At 42.1% G+C, this 25,970-nt stretch overlaps 3 protein-coding genes across 6 annotated transcripts in view; 1 reads left to right on the forward strand and 2 right to left on the reverse strand.

Annotated features, from left to right (window-relative positions):
• Window positions 1–1,295, reverse strand: part of LOC148654486 (DENN domain-containing protein 2A) — a 72,874-nt gene extending 71,579 nt beyond the window's left edge. Inside the window, exon 1 of one of the 2 annotated variants that reach the window (XM_088646730.1) lies at window positions 1,205–1,295. In XM_088646730.1, the coding sequence (XP_088502856.1) occupies window positions 1,205–1,215 (11 nt within the window). In that variant the 5' untranslated portion in view covers window positions 1,216–1,295. The remainder of the gene's footprint in view (window positions 1–1,204) is intronic. The other variant, XM_088646727.1, reaches the window with a different exon arrangement.
• Window positions 1,296–4,364: 3,069 nt separating this feature from the next.
• Window positions 4,365–15,791, forward strand: adck2 (aarF domain containing kinase 2). Its single transcript, XM_088646735.1, has 8 exons — window positions 4,365–6,468; window positions 7,359–7,505; window positions 7,864–7,992; window positions 8,547–8,642; window positions 9,448–9,693; window positions 11,044–11,172; window positions 11,935–11,988; window positions 12,626–15,791. Exons 1-8 carry the CDS (start codon window positions 5,557–5,559, stop codon window positions 12,764–12,766), a joined length of 1,854 nt encoding a protein of 617 aa, XP_088502861.1. The 5' UTR covers window positions 4,365–5,556; the 3' UTR covers window positions 12,767–15,791.
• LOC148654488 (uncharacterized) lies at window positions 13,767–25,894 on the reverse strand. Of its 3 annotated transcripts, XM_088646734.1 has the most exons (9): window positions 25,232–25,893; window positions 22,732–23,073; window positions 22,110–22,207; window positions 21,715–21,856; window positions 20,269–20,497; window positions 19,125–19,636; window positions 17,415–17,622; window positions 15,122–15,244; window positions 13,767–14,595 (listed from the first exon to the last, which is right to left on the reverse strand). In XM_088646734.1, coding segments are annotated over exons 1-9 (1,869 nt in total). In that variant the 5' UTR covers window positions 25,445–25,893; the 3' UTR covers window positions 13,767–14,593. The 3 variants fall into 3 exon arrangements, 2 of the variants coding, with proteins under 2 accessions (XP_088502860.1, XP_088502859.1); XM_088646733.1 differs by having other exon boundaries at window positions 13,767–15,244; XR_015941462.1 differs by lacking the exons at window positions 13,767–14,595; window positions 15,122–15,244 and adding an exon at window positions 18,751–19,045 and having other exon boundaries at window positions 17,542–17,622; window positions 25,232–25,894.
• Window positions 25,895–25,970: the final 76 nt, after the last annotated feature.

Raw genomic sequence — 25,970 nt, forward strand, 5'->3', positions numbered from 1 at the left:
AAACGTCTAACAAATCTGAAGGATTTAAGGGACTTAATTTGACTCTTATGTTATCACATAGAATATCTCACCCTATCCAGTGACTTTTATCCGAGTTGATCGCATTGCCTCTGAATGCATATAGGATGAATATGTTTGTGTGGTCCATGTGTTTAGTTGTTTTCTGTGTATATCAGTGTACGAAGTTATGAAAGAGAGTGAAGTGTAAGTTATATTTCTATCTACAGTATGTACCATACATATAAATTTAATTTTGACCCAAGTCACAAATCAGGGATAGATTCATCTCCTGTTATAGCCATGCAAATAGGGATATGCCAAATCAATGCATCAATTTGACATCTTGCCAAATATTATTCAGAAAGAATACTGGACATCTGATGAAGAAAAGATTTTACACAAATCTCTGCAGGTAGGTAGAGACTACTTTTTGGTTTAATATAATCCACACGCGCGGTTGTAACATTTCTAACACAAGAATTGCAACTACAGAAACAGAGCAAATTGAATTTTTGTCATACAAACTGAAATAAAAAGACGTTTGTTTTGAAACGGTGGCTAATTTACCGCTAGAGTTGTTTTAAAGACTCATAGTTCTCTTGCTAGTCCATAACTACTGAAATGCACGCAGCTTTAAATTGTTAATGAATATGTCCATTTAACAATGTCCTGGTAGATTAATTGGTGTCAGTGCTATTGTAGGGGCTATTTAAAATATATTTTGGATCTATGTTTAAATATGAAATCGACTTTCCTTCCCTCCAAATTATATCTATGAATGGAACAGCTGGTTGCCCACTCTAAAGCATGAAGGTCGTGGTATGTCAGCTGTCTCCCGCTAATTTCTGAGTACACTGGATACATATCCATGGATATATATCCATACGAATGTTGGACTAGTTTCGCAATTCTCAAATTAAAACTAATGTTATGCAGCTTCCCCACGTCACCTTGTATTGTCCTTGTAGAGCAACGAAAATACAGTCCTATGTATTGTTTGTAGTCAAATAGTCAAATAATAGGAAAAGGTCAAATCAGCCGATGCGAAAAATGATTACACTCATTTGCATTTGCCTTGCAATTCTCCAATTAATAAATATCTTGAGTAATGTTAAGACGCATCCTCCCCTATCCGCTTTTGGTACGAAGCAGCGCAAGAAAATAAGCGAGATCCTTGCTTTAAAAAGTAAAATACGAGCCTTACCTGTTTTCCATACCTCACACAGGACGGGTATCTTTTCAATTAAATGGAAAATCCCCGCGCTTTCTCCCTGTCCCTGCTGCGCGCTAGTTTATTGCGAGCAAGGCGCTGCGGACGAGCCAATCAAAGGCGAGGCGAAACGGCGCACTGCAACAGGTGTGAGGCAGGACTGCGGGACAGCGGGAAGGAAGCTGGTCTACAGTGAATGCAGTTTTGTCCTATCACCAGCCCCATATTAAACCCTCAAATTAAAATGCTGGGATGGCTCCACGTAGTATTAAGTTTAATCTCTTTAGGCACGCTTTTTTTCCCTTTATAAATTTAAATGCATGTTTTAATCCCGAGCTGACCCTGCAGATTGGTTTATGATCATATTATTGAATGAGACATACAGTGTTAGCGTTACAGCCATTTAATGATATTTATAGCGTTAGTAATCAGCAGTCATTTAATTCCCGATCATCACTCATGCGCTATCAGCGGAAATAATCTTTTTTTTTCTACGAATCGGTGGTTTTATACGTAAAGGAACTGACAATGACCATTATGTGCCTTACAGTCTATTAACAGAGCGGTGACACTATATTAGAAGCTATTTTTCTTATAATTTCTTATAAGTATTTTTCTTATTTTGAAAAAAATAAAACGGGCGATAAATGGTGACTTTATTGATATCAATAAAAATTGTTTGCCAAAATATTGTGATTCTAGTATCAACGATTAAAGAAACAGATCTTACTATATAATTATCAGTTACTCAAAACATCAATAATTACAATATGAAGGCAATTGGAATAGTATAATCATCCATCCATTTTTGTACATTTCATGCTGTTGCCTGCTAGAAATATCACACAGGCCAACAGATTAATATTTCTATTCATCCCAGATGCATCTAATACAGTAACAATAGATACCCTGTGCTGTTATTGTATGAAAAGTGAATATTGACCATCAGGTTGTTACTCTTTTTGCAGTACATGAACCGAGATGCAGAATCTCAGACAGAGCAAATCTAATATTTTCTTAATCCACATTACTATCTAAAGCAGCCCAATACCATTACTGGGAATTTTTTTTTTATAAACGAGTCAAATTTTAATGAATCAAAATGAAACATTTTCAAATGTTAATCCGTCAGCACGACACTTAGATGAGGACAAAGTGGACAGAAAAATACGCCAGCTTTCAGGGCCACTGCAGACCTTTCTATGGCAAAGGACATGTGAGGGGATGTGACAGAAGACATCAAAATAAGATGAGAACTAGTCATCTGGGCCCAAGAGTCCACAGACCAATCCAGCAACATTTAAAAAAGAATGGCAAAGATGATCTAAAAGGAAGTTATATTGGGAAAAAAGACCAAACGAGAACCAAAGAGAAATAAAAAATGATTATTAAGTAATTAAGTGCTCATAAACACTTAGAATACCAGAAACAAATTAAACAAGATAGATGTTGCCACATAAGAAGGCAATTATGACTTTATTGGAATATTAGAAACATGGCTAACTGAAAATGATGGAGAGGAATGTAATGTTTGTTGATACCGGTCTGGAAAAATAGAAAACAGGAAGATTAGAATTCTCAGAACATAACCCCTTTCTTACAAACATGTACTATAGAAGTACAGACCTGTGCTAATGAGTACATATACCCTAAAACTGTTTAAAAACTTCAGGCATATACCATTGTATACACCCAAACCTTTAGATTTTCATTCAGATTGTCCTGTAAAATCGAGGATTTTCAAGGACAAAAACATTTAATTAATCGAAAATAAAATGTGAAATATCATTCACTTCAACGTTCAACGTAAAAGGCGTCAGTTCTTTTAAAAATAGCGGCCAATAAAAATAGAGCAAAATCAGGTTATTGTATACTGTGTATTGTATATATGGCTATGACAAAGCCTACGAACAATGTTTACTTTGTCCAATTTACAGTCACAGGAGCAAGCAACAGGCGCAAGGCAGGATACACCCTGGACAGGACAGCAGGCCATCACAGAGGACATACAGACACAGACACACTCATGCCAGGGACAATTTTCCCAGAAGCCAATTAACCTACTACAGGAGTTCCCAGAGGAAACCAATGTGAACACAGGGTGAACAGACAAACTCCACACAGACAGCACCTCAGCTCCAGAATTAAACTCAGGGCCCCAGGGCTGTGAGCCAGCACAACTAACCCAGCCACACTAGCAGTGTCATAAACCTATGTCTTTGAAATGATACATCATCTGCTATTTTAAAAATAAGAAGCTGTTGCTATCTTCCATAAAAGGAGAGCTTCCATACCTTCAGGTCTGGGGTGGTGGCCAACAGCTGTAATTTTTGTCTTTACAGCTTAAAAAAGACATGTAAGGAAGTCAAACAGTATTCCCGGCTTTGACTAAGGAAAAACACTTCTCTCTATCAGCTTATCGTGTTACTTTTCTATTTCGGGCAGCTCTATAACCACTGGAGAAGAGCTGAGGCTGTCATACAGTACAATAATACTCTAGGTTCCATCCACAACTGTGCAAGTTTGGACAGACATCTACTATTCCTTTTTTAGGAATATGTTTTATTTAAAAAATCCATTGTCAAAAATGAAATTAAATGGGGTTTTTTGTAATCCAGAGATAATAATAAAAATGATTTTATTATTTCAGCATAAAACATTTGCTTGATATTTAGAGTTTGGGGAGAATAGAGAATTTCTTTTTTCAAAACACGAATATCAGATTCCAGGTAGAATATTGTTCAGAAAAACAATCTTTGCAAACCTTAAGATCATCTTACTTTTTATCAATTTTATCGTTACAGCGACAGTTATATTCTTGGGAGTTTCTCTTTAATCTGTCATTTTTTATTGCTTACGGTTATGATAATTTTGCCAGAGTTGACCCTTTCTGATAAAGGCAGACTCTTATACTTATAAACATTCGATTACGTGTTTTTGATAATTGCATACGATTACATAATTTTAAGAACCACTGGTTAAAACGTTAAACGTTTTCTGCAGTTTTTCACTAAAATGATAGAATTTCAAAGTCTGTGGCAGTGGGTGTAGTGTAAAAACTATATGATTACAGCCGGCAATTGCTTCAAGTAGTTTTAGTGGTAATTTATCAAAACCACATTTCTCGGAAATGAATGTGTACCTTGCTCCTTTAAGGCTTCAGCTGCTGTCCGGAACACTTTGTTAGATGTGCAGGAAGTAGGTGGAGAGAGACACTGTGAGAAAGCAGTTTAAAAATATGCAAGAAGAAACGCGTTTCATCGTTACTACAGAAACTGGATGGTGTGTTATGCCACGAAGAACTGCAATAGGAAACAAGTAAAAAGTGTGTCTGGATGTTCCGCATTACATGTTTGTTGTCATTGCTGAAATTCACTCCCAGTCGCAGTGGAGTGTCCCCAATGGGGAAGAGGAGAGCTTTGGCATTTCGAAGGACATTTTTGCTCAGACATTTGTATACACTTTATATGCATCCGTAAAACAACGCTGGATCGGTGACCCGTTTGCGCTTGTGCACTTCACACTGTGAATGACCATCGTGCGCCTTTGAGACGAAAAGAGAGGAGAGGAAAATAATTGCTGATGCTTTTCTAGCAACCCTTAAACGCAAGTTAAAGGTTAGGGGGGTTATAACATTATTACGGAAAAATATAGGCAAAGTGTATACGACGTGTGTAATTTCAATTGGTAAATTGCCATAAGTCGTTTCGGCAAGTTTACAGATGAATGCTCTTAAACCGAACACAGCGTTTCAACCTCTTATCGGCTGCAAATGAATGTTAAGTCCTATAGTCGTTAACCTCGTAGCAATAGCTACATGAAAATAGAATGAGCTTTGAATGTATGAATCTCCCAATGTTAGTAAATGGCAGCTGCATTTTTCAGTGCCTAAGTCATTTAGTCTAATAAATGCGCAGTAAGGTACTCATATTCTGTATATTACAAAAGACAAATTCCTAATGCAAGAAATTGTATATGGCTAATAAAGTGATCTCTTATGATGAGAATTAGTATTGTGCATAATATGACTACTATGACAGCACAAAAGAGCTGATCGACATGAATTTAAAGTTTGTTGGCAGAAATACAAACTCTGTGTTAACAGCACCCATGATGATTTAAACATTAAAATACGTAAATATTCGTTTGTCTAGAAAGTGATTCCACATTTTGACGCTGTTTTTAGCTAAAAATGAACGTAAAAATCTAAGTAGCTCGTTTACATATAACAACTGTGCATTTATACAACTTAAAGTTTAACTGCTTACAATACGAATGATAGAGATTATGATAAATAAGGTATCATTTTGAGAAAAAAAAGCGGACACGATCTCCGTTTCTTCATAATGGCTTCCTTAAGTGCCAGACGTTTCCTATTAAAGTTGAGGTGTTCTGTCCATAAGGTCACTGGCTCTCCCATTGCAAGACTTTGCTACAGGCCTGTTCCATTGTGCTGGAATAAAACCAAAAGCCTGACCCTGGTTCAGGTTCCCAAGTTTGCATTATTGTGTTGGGGTGTAGAGAAGACCGTATTTCCTGCAGCTGGTTGCCAGGATGCTATTCCGAAGCAGCCCGCGGCAGGACGGCAGGACCAGAACTCGATCCTGAAGCTGCAGGTGCACCGACTAGCCTACGGCCTGCGCCTGGGCCTCCGGGCCTTCGTCCTGATGCTGAAGTTCGGCCCCCTGTTGTTGCTGTACCCCCTGTGCCTGGTGTCTCAACGGCTGAACTCTCTCTGGTTGGAGCTGCTCCTGCGGGTGACAGAGTCGTGTGGTCCCGCCTTCGTCAAGCTGGGCCAGTGGGCCAGCACGAGGCGGGACCTTTTCTCGGGGGAGTTCTGCGACAAGTTCTCGCGGCTGCACGGGCGCGTCTGCCCCCACGCCTGGGCCCACACCAAAAACTGCCTGAAGAGGGCCTTCGGGGACACCTGGAAGAAGGTGTTTCACTTCGACAGCACGGAGCCGGTGGGCTCAGGCTGCGTGGCCCAGGTCTACAGAGCCGCCATCAACGTGGACAGCGTGGGGGACGCTGGGTTCCACCAGCTGGTGGAGGAGCTGGAGAAGGAGGACCTGTTGGAAGCCTGGGAGATCCCTGGGCTGGCTGGGTCCTGGGGGGCCCTGTGGGGGAAGCAGGCAGAAGATGACAACGAAGGCGTCGGCACAGAGGTTGGGAACCCGCCAGACGAACGTCCCCTGATACCAGACAAGTCTGCTCAGGGCTACAACGACAAGGAGCATCTCATTCCAGTAGCTATTAAGGTGTGTTAAAAGCATGCAACAGAAAAGACAGGAGATTCTGCTGCTGAGATTGGACCTTTGTTCCTAGATAAATAACTTAAAAGCTGGTTACAGTTATTCAATTTGATATACGGTACCCAGAATATCTGTTATTAAACGGAAAAATGTCAGTGGGTTCCTTAAAAGATTTAATGTACTGATATTTGATTTGTTTCTTGTCCTGAAACATGGGATGAATTCTGTAAGTACCATAAATGAATGAGAAAGGTGGACTTTTTTAAGAACTAAGAAGAAGCAGATATGGATAAGATGTTCCTGGTTTATTGTGTGACAATCACGAAGACGTTAGGGGTCTCTATGACTTTTTATAGTGTGTGGTTGGTTGCTTTGTGGGTCATTCTAAAGATTTGTTCCCCTTTGTCTTTTGGTGGCTGAATGATTTTCTTTTTAAATTGAATTAACTCTCAGTGACTTGTGGATAAAACAAGCAAACCGCAGTCTTGCAGATGAGATGTTAAGCCTGACTCTCAGTGGTCATTAAAGATCCCCAGGCATTTCTCGATAAGAGTAGGGAGTTATCCCAGTTCCCCCCTCGGCCTTTACCCTGGTCTCCAAATTGTCCAAATGTATGATTGGCTTGCACTTGCCCTGCGATGGACTGGCGCCCCGTCCAGGGTGTACCCTGCCTTGTGTTCGTTCCTTGCTGGGTAGGTTCCAGCTTCCCGCGACACCTTATGGTATAAAGCAGTTTGGCAAATGAAATGATGACAAGCAAACCAAATGGGTAACCTTATATTTGTTCATCAATAGGATTTGACACATATTGTATTTTGTTACTGGCCTCCTACACAAGATGTCTGTGCAGAGAGGTGTTAGCCTTGCCAAGCTTCTCTCTGTCTGGCTGCCTGTAGGTCCTGCACCCTGGGATTGCACGCCAGGTGCAGATAGACCTGCTCCTCATGAAGCTGGGTAGCAGGCTGGTTGGCTTTCTTCCCGGGATGAAGTGGCTCAGCCTGCCAGAGATTGTGGAGGAGTTTGAGAAACTCATGACCCGGCAGGTAAAACCTGATTTTACTCTTTTATCTAAATGCGATATTGCTACCTGCCAGAAACCCTTACAAAGTCAGTTAACCTTTCCACGTGAAGATCATTTCCCTCCACCTTTTCAGGTTACACTATTTCAGTGTCCATCCCCTATCTGTGATAGACAGGGCCTTCCTGTTATTCACGTCATATAATTAATTCCCTAGACTTCCTATGCTCAAGCAATGTGAAGCAGTTATGCATTTCCATTATCAACCTTTCTGGATCGTTTACCTCGGTTTCTAAAATGCCAGCAAACAGCCTTCAAAATTGGGTGGAATATACAGTACCAGATGATGCATGGTTTCTGAACTCATGTCCCTGGTGTTCCAGATAGACCTGAGATACGAGGCCCAGAACATCGAGCGTTTCCGGGAAAATTTCCAGGATGTGGACTACGTGAAGTTCCCTACACCTCTTCGGCCCTTTGTGACAAGGAACATTCTAGTAGAAACCTTTGAGGTAATGAAGTTGGGCAAGAAATGCAGAGCAGAAATTGTGGCTGGTGCTTTTCCCAAACTAGACAACGACCTGCTTTAAATGCACACATCCCCTATAATCATAGCAGAGTCTACCAAGCAGAAAGGAAGTTTACTCTGTGAAAATATCCATCCATTCTAGCCTCTTCATCCAGGATACACCCTGAACAGGTCACCAGTCTGTTGCAGGGCACAGACACGAACAAGAACACACTCGCACCAGGGCCAATTTTCTCAGAAACCAGTTAACCTACCACTATGTCTTTGGACACTGGAAGGATACCAGAGCTCACACAGGAAACCCATATGAACACTAGGAGAACATTCAATCTCTACACTGATAGCACCCCATAAATTGGACCCATTGCCTCCGCACTGTGAGGCATCATTGTTGCCTCCCTTTAATTAAAACACCTGTCAGTAATTAAATCAGGTGTAAATGACCGATATGCTCATGAGAAGGAGTCACAAAGAAGACTGATAATATGCATCCAATTTCTGTTATGATGTCAGTTTCTACCTTTTTTGTTCTTTTAGGAGAGTCAGCCCATTTCCAGTTATCTTACTCAAGGCGTCCCAGGAGAACTGAAGCACAGGATAGCCAGGATGGGTGTTGAAACTATCCTGAAGATGGTAAGGGGTATCTAGAAGACACTTTGAAGGAAGTCAGTACAGTGTCATGGAGAGATCAGTAGTATAAGAATTGAATTAATTGAGAGTTTTTTGAGTGAATTTATTGAGGTGCCGCTCATGTTTTATTGAAATGCCCCTTTAAAATTTCCACCCAACCTACCCAATCATTTTAGAGTGGTACTAACAGGGTCCGCTTCATCCAGTTTAGGGTCATAGGGGAGCCGAAGCCTATCCCGGTAGTCAACAGGTTTGAGGTGGAATACACCCTGAAATGGACACCACAAACACGGACACACTCACATCAAGGCCAATTTTCCCAGAAGCCAGCCAACCTACCAGTCTGTCTTTGGACTGTGGGAGGAAACAGGAGCGCCCAGAGGAAACCCACACAAACACGGGGAGAACATACAGATTCCAGGCGTATAGCACCTCTGGAATTGAACCCAGGCCCGAGCTCTGCAAGTCAACAATGCTAACCACCTTGCTCCCTGGTTTTTATTATATATCTTTATTAAAAATAAATACTATATAATATATATCTTTGGCACTGTTATGTCCAAATCCAGTGGTTGTTTCCTTGCACTGCTGTGCTACCACAGGTATCTGCAGCCTTGACCGAAGCTACAGTGCCTTCACATTTTAGTTTAAGCTAACGTAATTAGAACAGTTCTATTCTTACTTTTAATTAGTGCACGTCGACATGTTTTCTAGATGTCTACTCACTGAGCTTCTTTTAAAAACTGTGGTGCTGCGGTTGCCCAGGTCCATTCAAATATGTCCTTTGGACGTGCGTTCCTTTGACCAGGTGTTTGTGGATAACTTTGTGCACGGAGACCTGCACCCAGGGAACATCCTGGTCCAAGAGGAGAAACACTGCGACCCCCTGGGCACGGCGGCTCTGACAGACCTGTGGGACACGGTGATCGTGAGCGTGAGGCCCCCCCTGGCTCCCCTGCACCTCGTCCTGCTGGACGCCGGGATCGTGGCTCAGCTGAGCGAGAAGGACCTTCAGAACTTCCGGTCCGTCTTCACGGCTGTCGTGCTCGGACAGGTAAGATCGCACGAGCTGTCTCGGCTCCATTACAGAAATGCTTCTGTAATGATATAAGCAGAGACGTGTGACGATTTTATTGTCATTTTTCCAGAGGGTCCATTTTATTTTTCCATCCATCCATCCATCGTCTAACCTCTCCTTCCAATTCAGGGTCACGGAGGCGTAGCTATTGCGGCAAGCAGTGAGCGCAAGGCAGGGTACACCCTGGGGGGGACGCCAGTCCACACACACAAATGCAGACACGCACACACCAGGACCGGTTTTCCCAGAAGCCAACTAACTTACCAGTATGTTTTTGGACTCCAGGATACTGGAGCTGGGACAACACTGATAGCACCCCAGAACTTGAACCCATGGCCTCAGCACGGCACGGCTACCATGCTAACATCATGCCACCGTCCCACCCTTCAGTTAAAACAAAAAGGAGCACCTGGAGGAAACCCACGTGAACACGGGGAGAACATAAAAACTCCACGCAGATAGGACCCCAGGTCTGGAACTGAACCCAGGGCCCCAGCACTGCAAGGCAGCTATGTCATCCTCATTTTATTTTGATCCTCTAATTTTTGCAAAACATTTTTAATTCATAATTTAGTGGTGTATATTTTGAGAAAAGGCTTTTGGAAGCACCTGGTTAATAATTCGTTCAGGTGAGCATAAATCAGTGATTATGGCAGTGCCCGATTGTTTTGGCATGAACGATCTGTGTTGAAGGTCTTCCTCAGCCTCTCTGTTCTGCTTGAGGTGGAGCTTGAGATTACTGACAATTGAGATTACAATTAGTCAGAATCAGCAGGAATTTACCGGACCTTCAGTGTCTAGGTTATAAGTAGGGTTAAGGACATGGAAGTTGTAACTAGCAGTCATTTCTGCCCTGTACACAAACAGCCCCTTTCCCTGTTAGTACATTTTGCCATCTCTTATCTCACAGTGAAGATCTATACAGAGCCTCCGTTGCTGCACTAGTCTACTAATCTACTAGTCTTGACCGTAACCTGTTTAACTCCTTTTGAGGAGAATTTGGTCTCTCTTCAGAGCTGTGGGTGCTTGCTTCAGATGCCCGCTGGGTAGATACTTTACTTGTCCTCTACAGTGGAAATTTGTCAGTAGCTTCTCTCATTAAATTACAAAACCAACAAGCATGTAAAGTCTCATGAAGTATGAGAAATTACAACCACAATAAATGAAATACAAGAATTTACCAACTATACCAATAAACCCTTCGCGTTCTTCCTACTCGGTCCTGTTCCGACTAACCTGAGTGCCCTCTAGATGTGGACCCCTGCCGCCCAGTGTTGGAAAATGATCGACAGTGAATGAAGGCCCCTTCTCTTGTTGGGTTGGCAGGGGGACAGGGTGGCAGAGCTGATCCTGCACCACGCCCGTGCCAGCGAGTGCCGAAGCGTGGATCGGTTCAAGCAGGAGATGGCGGAGCTGGTGAATGAGGCCCGGAGCAACACGGTTACCCTGGGCAAGGTAACTGCCTGCCGCTGGCCTGTAATTCCTGTGTCTTTTCCTTTTGTCTTTCTAGCTATCAGTATTTGTGGTCTCTTGAATTTATAATTATTTATTATTGTAATAATAATGCCCTACTGCAGTGCGCACCCTCAACAGCTAACTGCAATACCTCAGAACTCAATGCACATCTGCACTATGCATTTTTTGCTTGGTTTACCATGTTTTTTTCAGTCCTACACTAGTAGTAGAACCACTGTTCTCCACAACATTTTTGTTGTTCTGTTATTATTTTTGAGTTTGTTTGTAATGTACTGTCTACATTGTGTGGTGTTGTCTGTTGTACTGTGTGTATCCTGAGAGATCAACGTGAATAAGAATTCCAATGTACATGTACCCCTCCTCTCTGCTCTCTAATACTACTACTACTACTAATGATGATGATTCCTTAGACATAAATAGCACTTTTCTGGACACTAAAAATGCTTTACAGGTAGTGGGGACCTTCCTCCATCATTACCAATGTGTAGCCCCCACCTGGAAAACACCATCAGGGCTGCCTTATTTTCCTCCATTATAAACATTTTGGATGAATCCTGTATCCAGCCTGACAACACTTTGGAGCTGTGTTTGTCCACATAAGCCAAGAAATACATATCACTTTCACCACGGCAGTGAAAAAGAGGATATATACAGTATACAAATTCATTTTTTGTCACTCTTGCAGTTGGTCACTTGATGGCGCTGTGAGCTTAAAAGATGATTGTTTTTGATCTCCTTAAGGTTCAAGTTGGGAAATTGCTCTCTCGGGTCTTCAAGCTGCTCATTACACATAAGGTACACTGTTTCAAGCTAATTTGCAGCATACTGTATTGATTATATGATTAAAGACAGCGAAAAGAGACAATCATTGTTTCAGTTGGCTGGAAGTGATGACTAGAATATGGCCTGACTTTTAGAGTCCTGCTGACTTTTATTTTGTAACCTGGGGAACTGTTGTTTTTTTTTCTTTTGGTGCAGAATACAAAAAATGAAGCAATCCTTCATATTTTCCTCCCCAGTCATGCAGTTTTAAGCAAAATCTGATCTTAGATTTCTATGTTTTATTTTTTTTCTTCTGGACCACAGAAGCATAATGTCTACGGGAATATCAGAAACAAAATATTTCATAGTTACATGCATGACACAATTCGCATTGTCATATTTCATAGCCAGGAAAGTCCTTGGCCTGTTTTACTTTGTGATCCAATGTTCTTCATCGTTAAAGTACTACAGCAGGTGTCTGTGCAGCATTGACTTGATCACCATGCTGTTTGCATGAAAATTTTGTAGCGTCTTTCCAAATCACTTTAGAGGACACCGGCGTATTTTACCTAGTTTACGTTGAGCTGTGTTGTGCATTTAGTATTTTAAATCTAAATGTGAAGTTTAGTTAAGTGAACCTTTGTTCTTACATCTTTATTCTGACTTGCAGGTCAAGCTGGAGAGTAACTTTGCCTCCATCGTGTTTGCAATCATGGTCCTGGAGGGGCTGGGAAGATCTCTTGACCCTGATCTGGACATCCTGGAGATCGCCAAGCCCCTCCTGCTCAAAAACTCTGCCTCCACCCTCTGAAATGTCCTGTTTTCACCCCATCTCCCTCTTTTGGGGTCTGTAAAGTGAGTGTTGTACAGTACTTGTTAAAGAAAACGTTTCCTTGGTTGTTCGCCTGAAGAATAACTTAATTTTCTGCTTCTGTTCCTTAGAAAAAGAAGAGCCTATATTGTATCATCTTGTCTAATTGATGGGCTCGCAGATCTTGAAGTCTAATTGCATAAAGTGGCTTAAAAATGGATAGGTAGATTTTGAATCACCGTTATCCAAAATCCATCCTCGAAAATTAAACGTTTCTGGAGATTTTTGATGGGTCAGGTATTCAGATACAGTGGATATAAAAAGTCTACACACCCTTATTGAAATTGCAGGTTTTTGTGATGTAAAGCCAGAAATCAAGATAAATCATGTCAGACATTTTTCTGTCTTTAATGCTACCTTGCAACCGACAAAATTCAAATGAAAAACAAATAGATAAAAATAATTGTCCTAATTCTTTCAAGTGTGTTCACAGGACACGTATGAGTGAATCACTTAAGCTGCCTAAGTTAGGCAGTGATCTAAATCTGGACTGGAAATTCACATTTCAGCAGCACGATGACACATGACAATGAAGCTTGGGTCCAAAGTCACATCGGATTGATCTGACAAGAAGAAAGTGAATTTTCCCGTGTCAAAATCCTCATTTGAATCCAGTCAAAAATGGAGACACGGCTTAAAAATTGCAGTTCATCAACTATCCTCGATAAACATGTTACAATTGTATCAATTCTCCCTGAAAGAATGAATAAAATGACATACCTGTGCATACCTGCTAGAAACCTTTATTAAAATTACTGAGAGAAGCTAATTATTGCCAAAGGTACTTCTACAAAGTGGAAAATTTAGGGGGCTGAATACTTATGCAATGTGTAGATTTATGATCTTTTTGCCTTTTTTACCGACATTCGGTCTCCACAAATCAGTCCACTAGTACATTCATATGAATGCGGATACTAAAAAAATCTCTTTTAATTCAATCTTTTAGTTTTCATCTCTTTTATTAAATCTGTTACTTTTTCCAGATTTACTGTAATGTCATGTTTCCCATTGCACTTCTAGTTGATCCAGACGGTAGCGAACTTTGTAGCCTTGTCAGATCCTATTTTCAGTGTACAGTATGTGAGAAAAATTACCCAGCATTGCTGTCAAAGCTGACACTCCGTCTGTTCTTCAGGAAATGCCTTGAAAAGACTCTTGGAACACTTATGTACTAGCTAGTGTAACAAATATGCCCCTGCGTATAACAGGGATCTCAGCCGCCCAGGCTGGGGGAGTTCTCCTTTAGCTCAGCTGGGAAGTCTTTTCCCTGTTGCGTGAAGCCGGAGACCTGGGTTCGCACCCAGGCTGTGAGGGACGAACTGGCTGTGCAGGAACGGCGAGGGCGGAAACCCCAAGAACCGTTACACTAGCAAACTGGCAAATAAATAAAATGACCTTTTTGGGAAAAAAAAAATAGGTTTGTATGTATATGTATGTGTGTGTATGTAATATGTATATTTTTACTAAGTAACAAAGTCAGATTTATTCCTAAAACAGACTTGTGGGTTGTTGTGAATTTTATGTGGTGTGCTCAAAATAACAGATACCAGAAAGACAGATACAAGAGAAAGCAAAATACTAAATAACACACACGTATCATATACAGAATACATAATGACATTACATGTACAGTAAAGATAGTATTCACACATTTACGAATAAATACTTTAATACTTTTATAACGGTGTTGAGTTGAGAGAGCGAACTGCCTCAGGGACGATCCGTTCGGAACAGATCTGTTCGGTATTTGATACATCTTAGCCTTCTTCCTGAGGGAAGGAGTTCAAGAAGGGAAAAGCCGGGTGGGAGTGGTCAGTCTCAGCCAGTTATTCTAGAAGCACTGTGGACTGTTCAGCTCTTTCCTCTCCTGAGTGGCTAAGTTCCCAAATCTGACCGTCACAGGAAAAGTTAATATGCCCTCAAGGTAATAAATACACAGACCCACTGACATGTTTTTGTCATTAGCATTAGCACTTGATATCCTAAAATAGAGGTGTCCAGGCCAGTACTGATCCTGGAGGGCAAGAATGTCTGCAGGTTTTCAAGATCTCTTTAAAGCCAAAGCATCTGAATAATGGGAGCTACTTGGATCAATTATGACAGTCACAGATTATTAAGAACTGACGTTGAATGAAAACCTGCAGGCACAGTGGCCATCAGGACCAGAATTGGACACCCTGCCCTAAACAGTTTTCAAAAAGCGATAAATGCAACCCTTTTCCTTGAATTTCACATATGGCGGTGTATAATTTTAGCCACTGTGTTAATGTCCAAGTCACTGCTTCCAAACCTTACAATGAGGCCTGCCTTCCAAGACTCTCCCCACTGCTGCCTCCATCGCTTTCTGATCCCTTTTGAGAGCCTCATGGACTCTGTCAAACATTTGTCTGTGTCTCTCGACATGGGATAAAGGAAATCCTGAAAAGACAGTTGGTACAGACTTTTCAGAGTCATATTTTCTCCTTGTGTGGAAAGAGACGCTGTTTTTGCTCCTCTTAGTCTTTTCTGTCCTATGGTCTTCTTCTGCCAGGCTACCATGTGGTATTATTTTTTATTCATTTTTTCACAATTGAGCAAAACATAGTCATTAAAGACCCAACCCCCTATTGAACTTTGTATGAGTGAGACAGGCTTAATTGTCACTGAAGTCACTACTGTTGCTCATTATAATGCTGACAATGGTGATCTTTCAAACAACTCCGTACTAGCTGGTAGCGCACACACCTACAAAACAACTTCTGAAGCTGTTTTCTTTAGAGTAAAACGTATTCCACATGTTTCAAACCAATAAACTGCAGCTACAAGTAGACTTTCACTGCACATGGTCAGTAATGGCTTAAGAGAGGTTATGGGTTCAAATCCAGGGAGAAACTAGCAGCTTAAGACATTTCATTGCCAGCAACTACTGCTGCATGCTGTATTGTTGTGCATTTGATAAATAAACTTTGATTTGATTTGACAAAAACTTTTTTTCATACGTGTCTTAAGTCTTAATAGAGTTTTTTCAGCAAAAATGAAGCTTCCCCCTTTAACAAAAAATTCAAAAAATCATGCTATTTAGTGGCCAATTTAAACATGATCTACCATTTCATTAAATACAGTAAGGCTTCCTCTCCTTTTTTTTTCAATTTTCACAATTTAATTTAAAGTGAGTCATCTCTTTGAGTTGGATCTATCTAGAATAAGTGACATACTATGAATTGGCTTCATTATTCTGCTCTCCTCCCCACTGATAGCTGATGTGTGGTGAGCGTTCTAGCGCACTATGGCTGCTGTCGCATCATCCAGGTGGGTGCTGCACATTGGTGGTGGTGGAGGGGAGTCCCCATTACCTGTAAAGCGCTTTGAGTGGAGTGTCCAGAAAAGCGCTATAAAAGTGTAAGCAGTTTAATTATTATTATTATTATTATTGCAAACCGCAGTGTGGGTTTCTACTTGGCACTTCTCTCAACAGTGAAACACAAGATTACAGAAGTGGAAACCTAGTAGTGTCTTTATGACTGAGAACTGGACAGCAAAATGGGAATGTGGAGAAGGCTACCCAGCCACTACTCTGAAAGTGGTACCTGGATTCTTTCACGAAATGGCTACACGAGACCCTAAGGACAATCATTTGATGGCAAACATATGGGACAGTCATTCCCTTGTCTCCTTGTATTTGTATGTTCTCTTATGTTCTTATTCTCACAATACTTGTTTGTTAGTCCGATTACTGAGCATGACATGCAAAGTAGGATCACTTGCAACACCGCGGACAGTGTGTTTCTGTGCATTTATTGTGTGCATAATATCACTGCCGTTTAAAATAAATTAGATGAATCACAGGAGGCCAAAGGGAAAACCAGTTCATCTAATTTAACAGTAGAAAAACAAATCTTGTGTTAAAATCCATAGCAATCCTACCAACAATTAAATATAGTGGAGATGATTAAAACGTATGCCAATAATTACAAATGGGAGTAATAAATCAGGGTTCCGCTCCAGAGCATTTAATATTTTTTGTCTGATTTCAGAGGCTTAATAAAATATATTGTTATAAACAAGGGGTTACGAAAAATAGAGAATTACAGAAATAACTAACAGGATAATCAACGATTGAAATAAATATTTATTTTTCAACTTGCAATTTTTATATACACCATAAATTAGGTGAGTGTTTCTTGCAATGTCTTTTCATATGACACTTTAGCCCTTTGGGCTCCAAATGGGAACCCCCAGCAAAAGGAGATATTGGCAAATTACCTCAATAGGTTTACTTCTCTCAAAATAAGAAAGGGAAGCAATTTCTGTGCATTGCTCATGAAGATTATTAGCACCGCAGAGAAACAAAATGCATTTGAACAAGATAATTTAGCGTTTAAATGATATACTTTTTGCCTTTCTGTAATTCCTAACATCTGTTATAAGGAAATACTTTTTATGTAATGGACTGACACCAGAACACTGTGGATCACTGTATATGTTTAGTCCACATGTGTAAAACAATGTCTTGTCCTGTATACAATCTCCTGTTCTTGATATATCAGAAACAATCATCCCACATCTCAGGAAAAGGGGGTTCATTGTGGCACCTTGTCTTGGCATTTACCTGTGGTTGCTTTGTAAGACTCCATAGGTTCCTCACTAGATCTTCGGCTAAACGAGGACAAGTTTGGACAGTCCCACTGCCTCCACTCATCATGTGCCTTCTCAACTCTGGGCTCCGCACACTGCCCCTGACTCCCACCTTTGTTCTCCACCCTCTTTACCGCGGTATTTTGTGCCCCATGGCTCCCCGGAGGAGCAGCGTACTCTCTCTGCAAACAAGGAACATAGTTTCACAGCGTATCTGCATCATCAGAACCCAACGTGGCGCCATGCTACAATATACTCTGAAGAAGGAAATCATTTTAGTCTTCTGTTTTACCCGATTGTCCTGATTTCTAAGGTTAAATGGCATTTAATAGGAATAAGTTCCGTTAAACCTGAAGTAAATAAATCATCATTAAGAGCTGTGCATAGCTCTTGAGTAAATCGTATAGAATATGCTATTTAAGATGGTTTAGAATTTTATTTTCCTTTGTGTTTTTGCAGTGTTAACTTAGGCCTTGTTGGCTAATTTATGTCAGGATTAATAAGGCAGATGATGGCATGTGTCTTGAAAGACTTGATGTATATTTACTCGTTAATTTCAAAGCAACCAACAAAGCTGATCAACACTTTTCATGGCAAAATGTCAAAGAACATCCACTAAGAACGGCTTTCATTCCATGTGTTGGCAGGTTATATTAACTTTCATGAACTTCCCCAAGGCTAGGTTTATAATCTTCAATTAAGGAGGCTGGACAAACCCCGATTAAGTTGGAGGTTATGAGCCTTTTGGTGTAACTTGTCTGGCTGAGGAGAACGACAACCTGTCTGTAAATGCCTCCAGAATCCCACTTCCCTTTCAGACGAAGATTAAACTTTTCTCAGATGAAGAAGAGAGCCTCTGCCAGGGCGAAGATGGGGGAAGAGAGCGGTTTGCAATATGAAACATGCAAGTGAATCAGCTGGAAAATTATATTTATACCTAAGTAGGAGGAGGTGGGTGAGATTAGGGTTAGACCTCCTCCTGAGCTTTTGTTTTATACTCCATATAAAGCAAATTGGTCTTATATAGTTGCCTTTCCGGATCTGTTATAACTAGATGCTACACAGCATGTCCTTAATTCATTGCTGCTTTATTTCCCATTTTCTCATAGCCTCTGTTTATTTTAGAGTAAAAGAGATCATTCTTTCACAGCTAATATGTGTCACGATCGTACTCCTCCTCTTAAGGGCGCTCCAGCCCTTCCTTGTTTGCCTTACTCCCCGCACCTGTCCCTTGTTCCAGCCTCCTTCCTGTCCCCCTTTAAAAGCCAGACGCAGTCGCCAATCGAGGCCCTGCATCTGATTTCAGGGACCTGGATTCGTCTGGCTCCGTTATGCTTTTAACTCTCTGCTCCTGTTCCTGTTCCCCCCGCCGGTTCTGACCCGGCACCTGTTTTGAATCTCTTGTTTTGGATGGATCACCCAGCCATGGACTTTTGCTTTCATTTGGATTTTCCTTTGGACTTTTTCTAGGATTGTTTGCCTCGGCCACACCTCCCCGAATCACCAGCACTCTATGGACATGCCCCCCGTCTTTATTCCCTTCTCCTGCATGACTTTTCCCCTCGTGTTTTCTCACTATTCCGGATTGTGTCATCTGCATAGGGTCTGAAAAGAACTGTTTGTGACAATATGTTCTTAGATGGGATTTTATGTTCAGGAAATAAGTAAGTCAAAGGGAATTTACGTTTTTTGTGCGTTTGTATTCTTTTCGCTGCTGCTTTGTCCCTCTGCTGACTCCTCTCTCAGACTTTCCCCCCTGGAATCTCACCATGCTGGCCTTCTTCACAGACACAGAGGGCTTGCTGGTGTCAGGTTCACTCTCCCGAGGCGAGGGTCCTTGCCCCCGTGCCCTCGTGTCTCCGTCAGACTGGGCCATCTCCCATGAACCCGTGGGGCAACCAGAGACGGTAGCTCCCGGGCGGCACTGCGTCTCCGAGGCAGTCGGAGTCCGGCAGCCACCTGCGAACGGAGGTGGGGCGCTCCTCGATCCCCAGGATCGGTACCCGGGGGGCGCCTCCCTTGGGAAATCCTGCACGGACTCGAGGAGACTCCTCCTGGCGGAGGCAGGCATCTGGAGCTCCAGGACGAGGAAGTCGTACAGCTGGCGGGGGATTTTTATGGCCTTCCTCGGGGGCACGCTCTCTGTGCGCCCATTCCAAAAATTCACCACCAGCCCCTGCTCCTCACCTTGCGAATCTGTGTAAAATCAGAGGTTAATAATGGCGTTTAAAGCTTCCATTTATCTTGATAACCATATCAAAGTAACATTCAGTTTAAGTACATGTGAACGTTTTGTGGTGCAATTACGTTATTTATTCCCATAATTGAGAAACATCTCCATTACCCCTGTGTCCTGTTCCATAGGAGGCAAAGAGCTGCACACAACTTAGAAAATGTATATTGTATAGGTGACAGTATTAGACCCTTTATACATCAGGTCTTCTTATTCTTTCCTGAAAAAAGTGACAGGAAAAGCAAACAATTTGTTCGCAGCACTAACGATTATTATTGGAGTTCTCCGTCTAGATTTTCCTAAATCACTTTTCATGTCACGACCTTCTGGGTTCTCTGTAGCTTTAAAGTTCATTTACTTAAATGATGTTCAATTTCATCAACATTATGCTGTTTTCCTACGTTTTACAGGTAATATTGTGCATATTTATTTCCATTTCTGATGTGTCCAGATCTGACATCATTAGTTCTGGTGCTACTGGTTCTGGATCACCAGAACCAATCTGGTGCCATTCGTTCTGGATCACCATTAGATCTGGTGATCATTAGTTCTTGAGAGCCGAACAAAGACGGTGGGCAAGACCCGGCACAAGTACCTGACAGGGGGCTTCTACTCTCCCGCCCTAGCAGGACGGTTCCTGGTCCGTACCGACATGCGCTGGCTTCCCAGGGAGCCAGGACAGCGTCTCCTGGGGACACAGGGTGCCGCTGGGCCTCGGCCAGGTGCAGCAGGTCACTCAGCCGAATCTCCTGCAGTCGACCACCTGCTCTGCTTCTGAACCACCTCCCTCGGTCAAACTCTACCACGAACCGCTTTTCTACCCCCTGTGGAGAGAGAGACCCTGGGGTTTACTCTCTGTCCCTTTTCACCGTCCCACAGCTTACATGTCATGGGCGTGAATGGTGGCAACGTACTTATGTCTGCCGCTAAAACACCTTGAAACTCCTAACTGAAGCTCAGCAGGTGTGAGCCTGGCCAGCACCTGGATAGGAGACCTCCTGGGAATAATAATAATAATTATAATAATTGCTTACACTTATATAGCGCTTTTCTGGACACTCCACTCAAAGCGCTTTACAGGTAATGGGGTCTCCCCTCCACCACCACCAATGTGCAGCACCCACTTGGATGATGCGACGGCAGCCATAGTGCTCCAGAACGCTCACCACACATCAGCTATTAGTGGGGAGGAGAGCAGAGAGTAATGAAGCCAGTTCATATATGGGGATTATTAGGAGGCCATGATTGGTAAGGGCCAATGGGTAATTTGGCCAGGACGCCGGGGTTACACCCCTACTCTTTTCGAGAAATGCCCTGGGATTTTTAATGACCACAGAGAGTCAGGACCTCGGTTTTATGTCTCATCCGAAGGACGGCACCTGTTTACAGTATAGTGTCCCCATCACTATACTGGGGCATTAGGACCCACATGGACCGCAGGGTGAGCGCCCCCTGCTGGCCCCACTAACACCTCTTCCATAACTAAGGTTGCTGCTGGAAGAGGTGTTGGTGGGACCAGTAGGGGGATCTCACCCTGAGGTCTGTGTCATCCTTTGAATGAGACGTAAAACTGAGGTCCAAACTCTTCGTGGTCATTAAAATTTCCTGGAAGTTCCTCAAAAACAGTAGGGGTGTTACCCCGGTGTCGTGGCCAAAATTCTCCCTGACTTTACCAATGGGGCAGAGCAGTGGCTCAGTGGCTAAGGACCTGTGCCTGTGACTGGAAGGTTGCTGGTTCAAATCCCGCAGCCAGCAGAGCCCCTGAGCAAGGCCCTTAACCCCAATTGTATAATGTACAATGGCTGATCCTGCGCTCTGACCCCAAGCTTCTCTCCCTGTCTGTGTGTCTGTGTCTCATGGAGAGCAAGCTGGGGTATGCAAAAAGACAAATTCCTAATGCAAGAAATTGTATAGGGCTAATAAAGCAACATTATCATTATTATTATTATTATCATGACCTCCCCTGCAGTCTTTTATGCTTGTCCAAACATCCCTGTGATGAGATTTCTCACCGTTCCTCGGTGGATTTCAGCGTGCCTACCTGGACCTCCTGGCAGAGGTATCCAAGGTAGTATAACCCATCCTGGTGTCTCCTAGCCAGGACGCGGGCACCCCTGACAAGTTTGAACCCTCCAGAGGCACCATCAAAAGAAGAGCTTTCTACTGCTGAAGTCACAGGCAGCCTGCAGATCAAAACATGTAGCTAAAAATGTTGTTAAAAAAAAACTGCAAACATTTAGGCTTTTATAAAATCCTCAATTTACATCCCAATTTATGGTTTGTCTTTTTTTCTTCATTACACTAATGATGAGCAATGTTTTACCACATTCATATCTTATCTACATGCATATCTACAGTACAATACTAGAAAGGACATCGCTATTGATATCATTGATCACCCCACAGGCACTGTGACACTTCTCTCAGTTGACTCACTGTGAATGGAGACTTTTGCACATGTCTGTTACTGGCAGCCCTGCTCCACTGCATCTTGAACAGCATGTAGGGATGCAAACCCAGGGCACTGCAATGCCCTGTACAGGCAACAGAGACAATCAGATCTAAGACAGACATGTGAGGAAAACCACAATCTAGAATTCAAACCCCCTGCAGATCCAACGTTTTGGGAATGCGGAAAATAAAATGATTAAAAGGAACAATAAATATATCAGTTAATGATCTGGGATACCAGCTTTAAAGTTTTGTTCTACTGTGTTTTTTATACACCGCAAAACACTGTACAACCCAAGTCCTAAATGTGCAGAATTTACATCTAAATAACAACTATGATATGAAAATGGTCAGACTGTTAATCAAATTAGCTATATTTTGTGCATGATATGATAGTAATGAAGTAGTAATTCTAAGTACGTAGTCTTCATGTGGCCTAGTGCACAGTTTATCCTGTTTATGTTCTTTTCAGTTCATTTTGAGGCACAAAGGGCCTTTCTTCTTTTGCTTGCTGATGTGTGTGCTTTGAATAAGGGCACAGAGACAAAACAATAGCGAAGGGCCGACACATGTAAGAGTAGTGAGATTCGGGAATGGAGATACACACCTCTGCCAGGGCCGACATACTGAAAGTACCTCCCGTTCTAGATGCAATTTCCTGCAGCAGCCAGGTGGGGGAGCTCTGGCCTCTCTCATAGCTGAGATAGATCACGTGGACTGGGGGCCTGGGTTGTAGCCAAGTGTTCACTGCGCAAAGGGGGCTGTCTGGCAGCCCATCTGTGACCAGGCACACAGCATGGCAGGCTGGGTCCTCCTGGGCAGCTCTAAGGGCAGTGAGGGTGGCCCTGGAGTCCGAGACAGACTGACTCTCCAGGCAGTGAATCCAGGAGGCAGCTTGTGACAGAGCGAGCAAACTGCTCGGGACACAGCGGTTCCTCCACTTCCTGACCTAGCAGAACGGCAGAAGAGAAGGTCGTTTTGTTCCTTGCATTTTTGCCAAGGAAAGAGATATTCCAAATAACAATTGGCTTTCAAAGTTTTCATTTTGAAATAATACCAGCAGTACTTTCGATCCACTTGTCTTTGACCACACAGATAAGGCTCTATCCTTCATTTCATTAACTCTAGCTTTCTGTATGTCTCTTTGTTTCCATCTCATGAGCTGCAGTGTTTCTCCCAGCCTTCAAATTCAAATCACGCCACCGGCAGTTTTAACTGTCTTTGCACACTGGTGTATCTACATAAGTGTGGTTTCTTAAGAGGACGGGCGTCATCCTTGGGACACAGCTGAAGTCTGTGCAGGACACTGTACAAAAGCAGAACCTGAGGAAGACCACACTTATAGTGGGGAATGTGTGTCATCCTCTCCACACAGTGATTTTGGATCACAAAAGCCTCATCAGCGTCGCTGTTAAGCTCCCTGATGCACCACAGAGTGGTTTAGGAGATCATTTTTACCCATGACCATCTGTGCTCTGAGTAGCTCGTGAGATTTTCAAGATTTTTTATCTTGGACGTTTACTGTTTTTTGACTGTTGTTTTAAGAAGAGTGTACTACATGTCGTGGTGTCAATGTAAGGCATTATATGTCTGTTTTGGAGTAGCTGTCATGTCTGTGTAGTGTTTGCATGCTCTTTTACTGTTTGTCTATGAGCTGTGCTGGCAACTTGATTTCTCTCCTGGGGAGTAATAAAGTGTACTGTAATCCATTTGATAAATGAATTAAATGGCACAAACCTAGAGGAGGGTAGTTAAAAATAAAACAGATCATAGATGGAAGATCCATTTGATCATTCAGTCAAAATAGGTGCAAATCTCCCCTGACACAAAAACTGAATAAGATTAGTACAAATATCAAATAATTGGTCTATAAAAGGTTTTAAACAACACATAGAGACAAAAAAGTAAACAAGGCTCATTTATAGATGCACTTGGGATCAAAACACATATTTAATTCTAATGCATAAATCAGAGAAGAAGAACTGCCAGTGAGCTGTAAATGCTTGTATGTGTTTTATGTGAAACTACAGTGTTATATACAGTACATTACAATAGCAGAATGTGCTAGTTGTGTTTCGGGTGACAACGATAATGAGTGCATGTTTTGGTCCTTAAATGATCTACAATGCCCACAAGTGAGCTTAGTATACTACATGTAAGTTTAACTTAAATTGCTCTTTCAACGAAACTGTTTAGGTGTATAATAATACAAAGTGTAAATAAAAAAATGAAGAATCCAATTATGTTTATAAACAAACTTCATGTTTCGCACTTCTTTTGCAAAAATTTACTGACAATTGTTTTTGTTTAAATAAACAAAATGCAGTACAACCCTTTATCTAGAGATGCCGTATGTCTTTATCAGAATAGAGGATGCGGAGATTCTCCATTTAAAATAACAGCCTATTGTGACTTAATATACTTTTGTTATTAATCAGTAAATTAAAGATGCCTCGAATCCCTTAATTCAGTCGAGGCGGCTAACGAGACTTGGGATCAGCCAAACGAGAGCGTGAGGAAATCGAAGACTGGGACTTTTGTGAATATATTTGCAAAACCTGTATACAATAAATATTCTGTGGTAGTTCTTAAATACGATGCACGTGTTTTTAGTCTGATATTCGCTCACATTGCAGAGCGTAGTTAAACTTAAGTAGTTAAACACATTAAGCAAATCAACAGTCATTTTAGGGTAAGAGGATGGTGTTTTGCTCCGGTATTTTGCGCCCTGATAAAACATCAGGTCGAAAATGAGCATGTTAATAGCATCATTCATGGTGTTTAACTTACCTTAGAAGTATTCAGACATTCAGGACATAAATGCAGAGAACGCGTACATGCACTATTAATAATTAACCCTTTTTTAAAAAAAATACAAGTAATACTAAGTACGATTTTAAAAAAGCCCATCTAAAATCAGATTTTAAGGCTCCGTGATCTACAGCTTTAGTAGATCCCGTTACAGAAATACCCAGAACCCAGAAATGCCTAACTTCAGGGCAAACACTGTGTTTTTAATGCCGGTGTAAATAAATCCGAAACCCACATGATGGATATAGCAAAGGCAAAAAGTTTTTTTTTTGTTTTTTAATGTTTCTGTGCAGTACCTCGCTGTTGAACTCCACGATGTTGAAGCTGAACTGCGGCTGCGCGCCCGCCCTGCGGAACAGCGCCCGGACGAGCTGCTCCTTCACGCCCCGCAGCCGCAGGTACATGCTTCCCGAGGTGTCGAGCACAAACGTGATGCCATCTCCCACAATCGTCTCAAAAAGGTTCGGGGGGCCGCAGGCAAGGCACTGCAGCGGCTGATGCGCCAGCATGGCGATGGGGTCCAGCCTGACACCACGGGGACTGGTGCACCCCGAAACCTGCACCGAGAATGCTGAGCTGTGAAAATAAAAAAAATACAACAAAATCCCCGTGAACTCTCCCAATCTGGTGTTACATCAAGATGGACTCGATTGATCTTGTTGCTGAAGAGGAGTGCAGTCCATCAGGGTTTAGGTCACGCCTGAATTAACAATCCCATTTACACCGGTGATCCAGGCAAATTTGTTAAAGTAGCAATTTACACAGACTTCTGAGTTGAGCTCGTAAAACTTTAATGTCCCGCTTGACTAACGGGGGTAATTTATAGGGTTAATGTGGTTCTTTCTTTACTAGTTCCGAAATAAGTCATATCAGGAATCAGTTCTTTTTACAAAAATGTTTCTTGGTGTTTTTGTCCAGATGTCGCTGAGTGAACTGAAGCCGTGTGTGTCTGTTGACTGTTGCCAGGTGACCGAAGACTCGCCCATAGGGACTGAAAACTATCAAGGGGAGGTGATAAAGTAGGTGCAGTAAGGA

The sequence above is a fragment of the Lepisosteus platostomus genome, chromosome 9 (assembly GCF_059453375.1).
Source record: "Lepisosteus platostomus isolate fLepPlt1 chromosome 9, fLepPlt1.hap1, whole genome shotgun sequence".
NCBI lineage: Eukaryota > Metazoa > Chordata > Actinopteri > Semionotiformes > Lepisosteidae > Lepisosteus > Lepisosteus platostomus.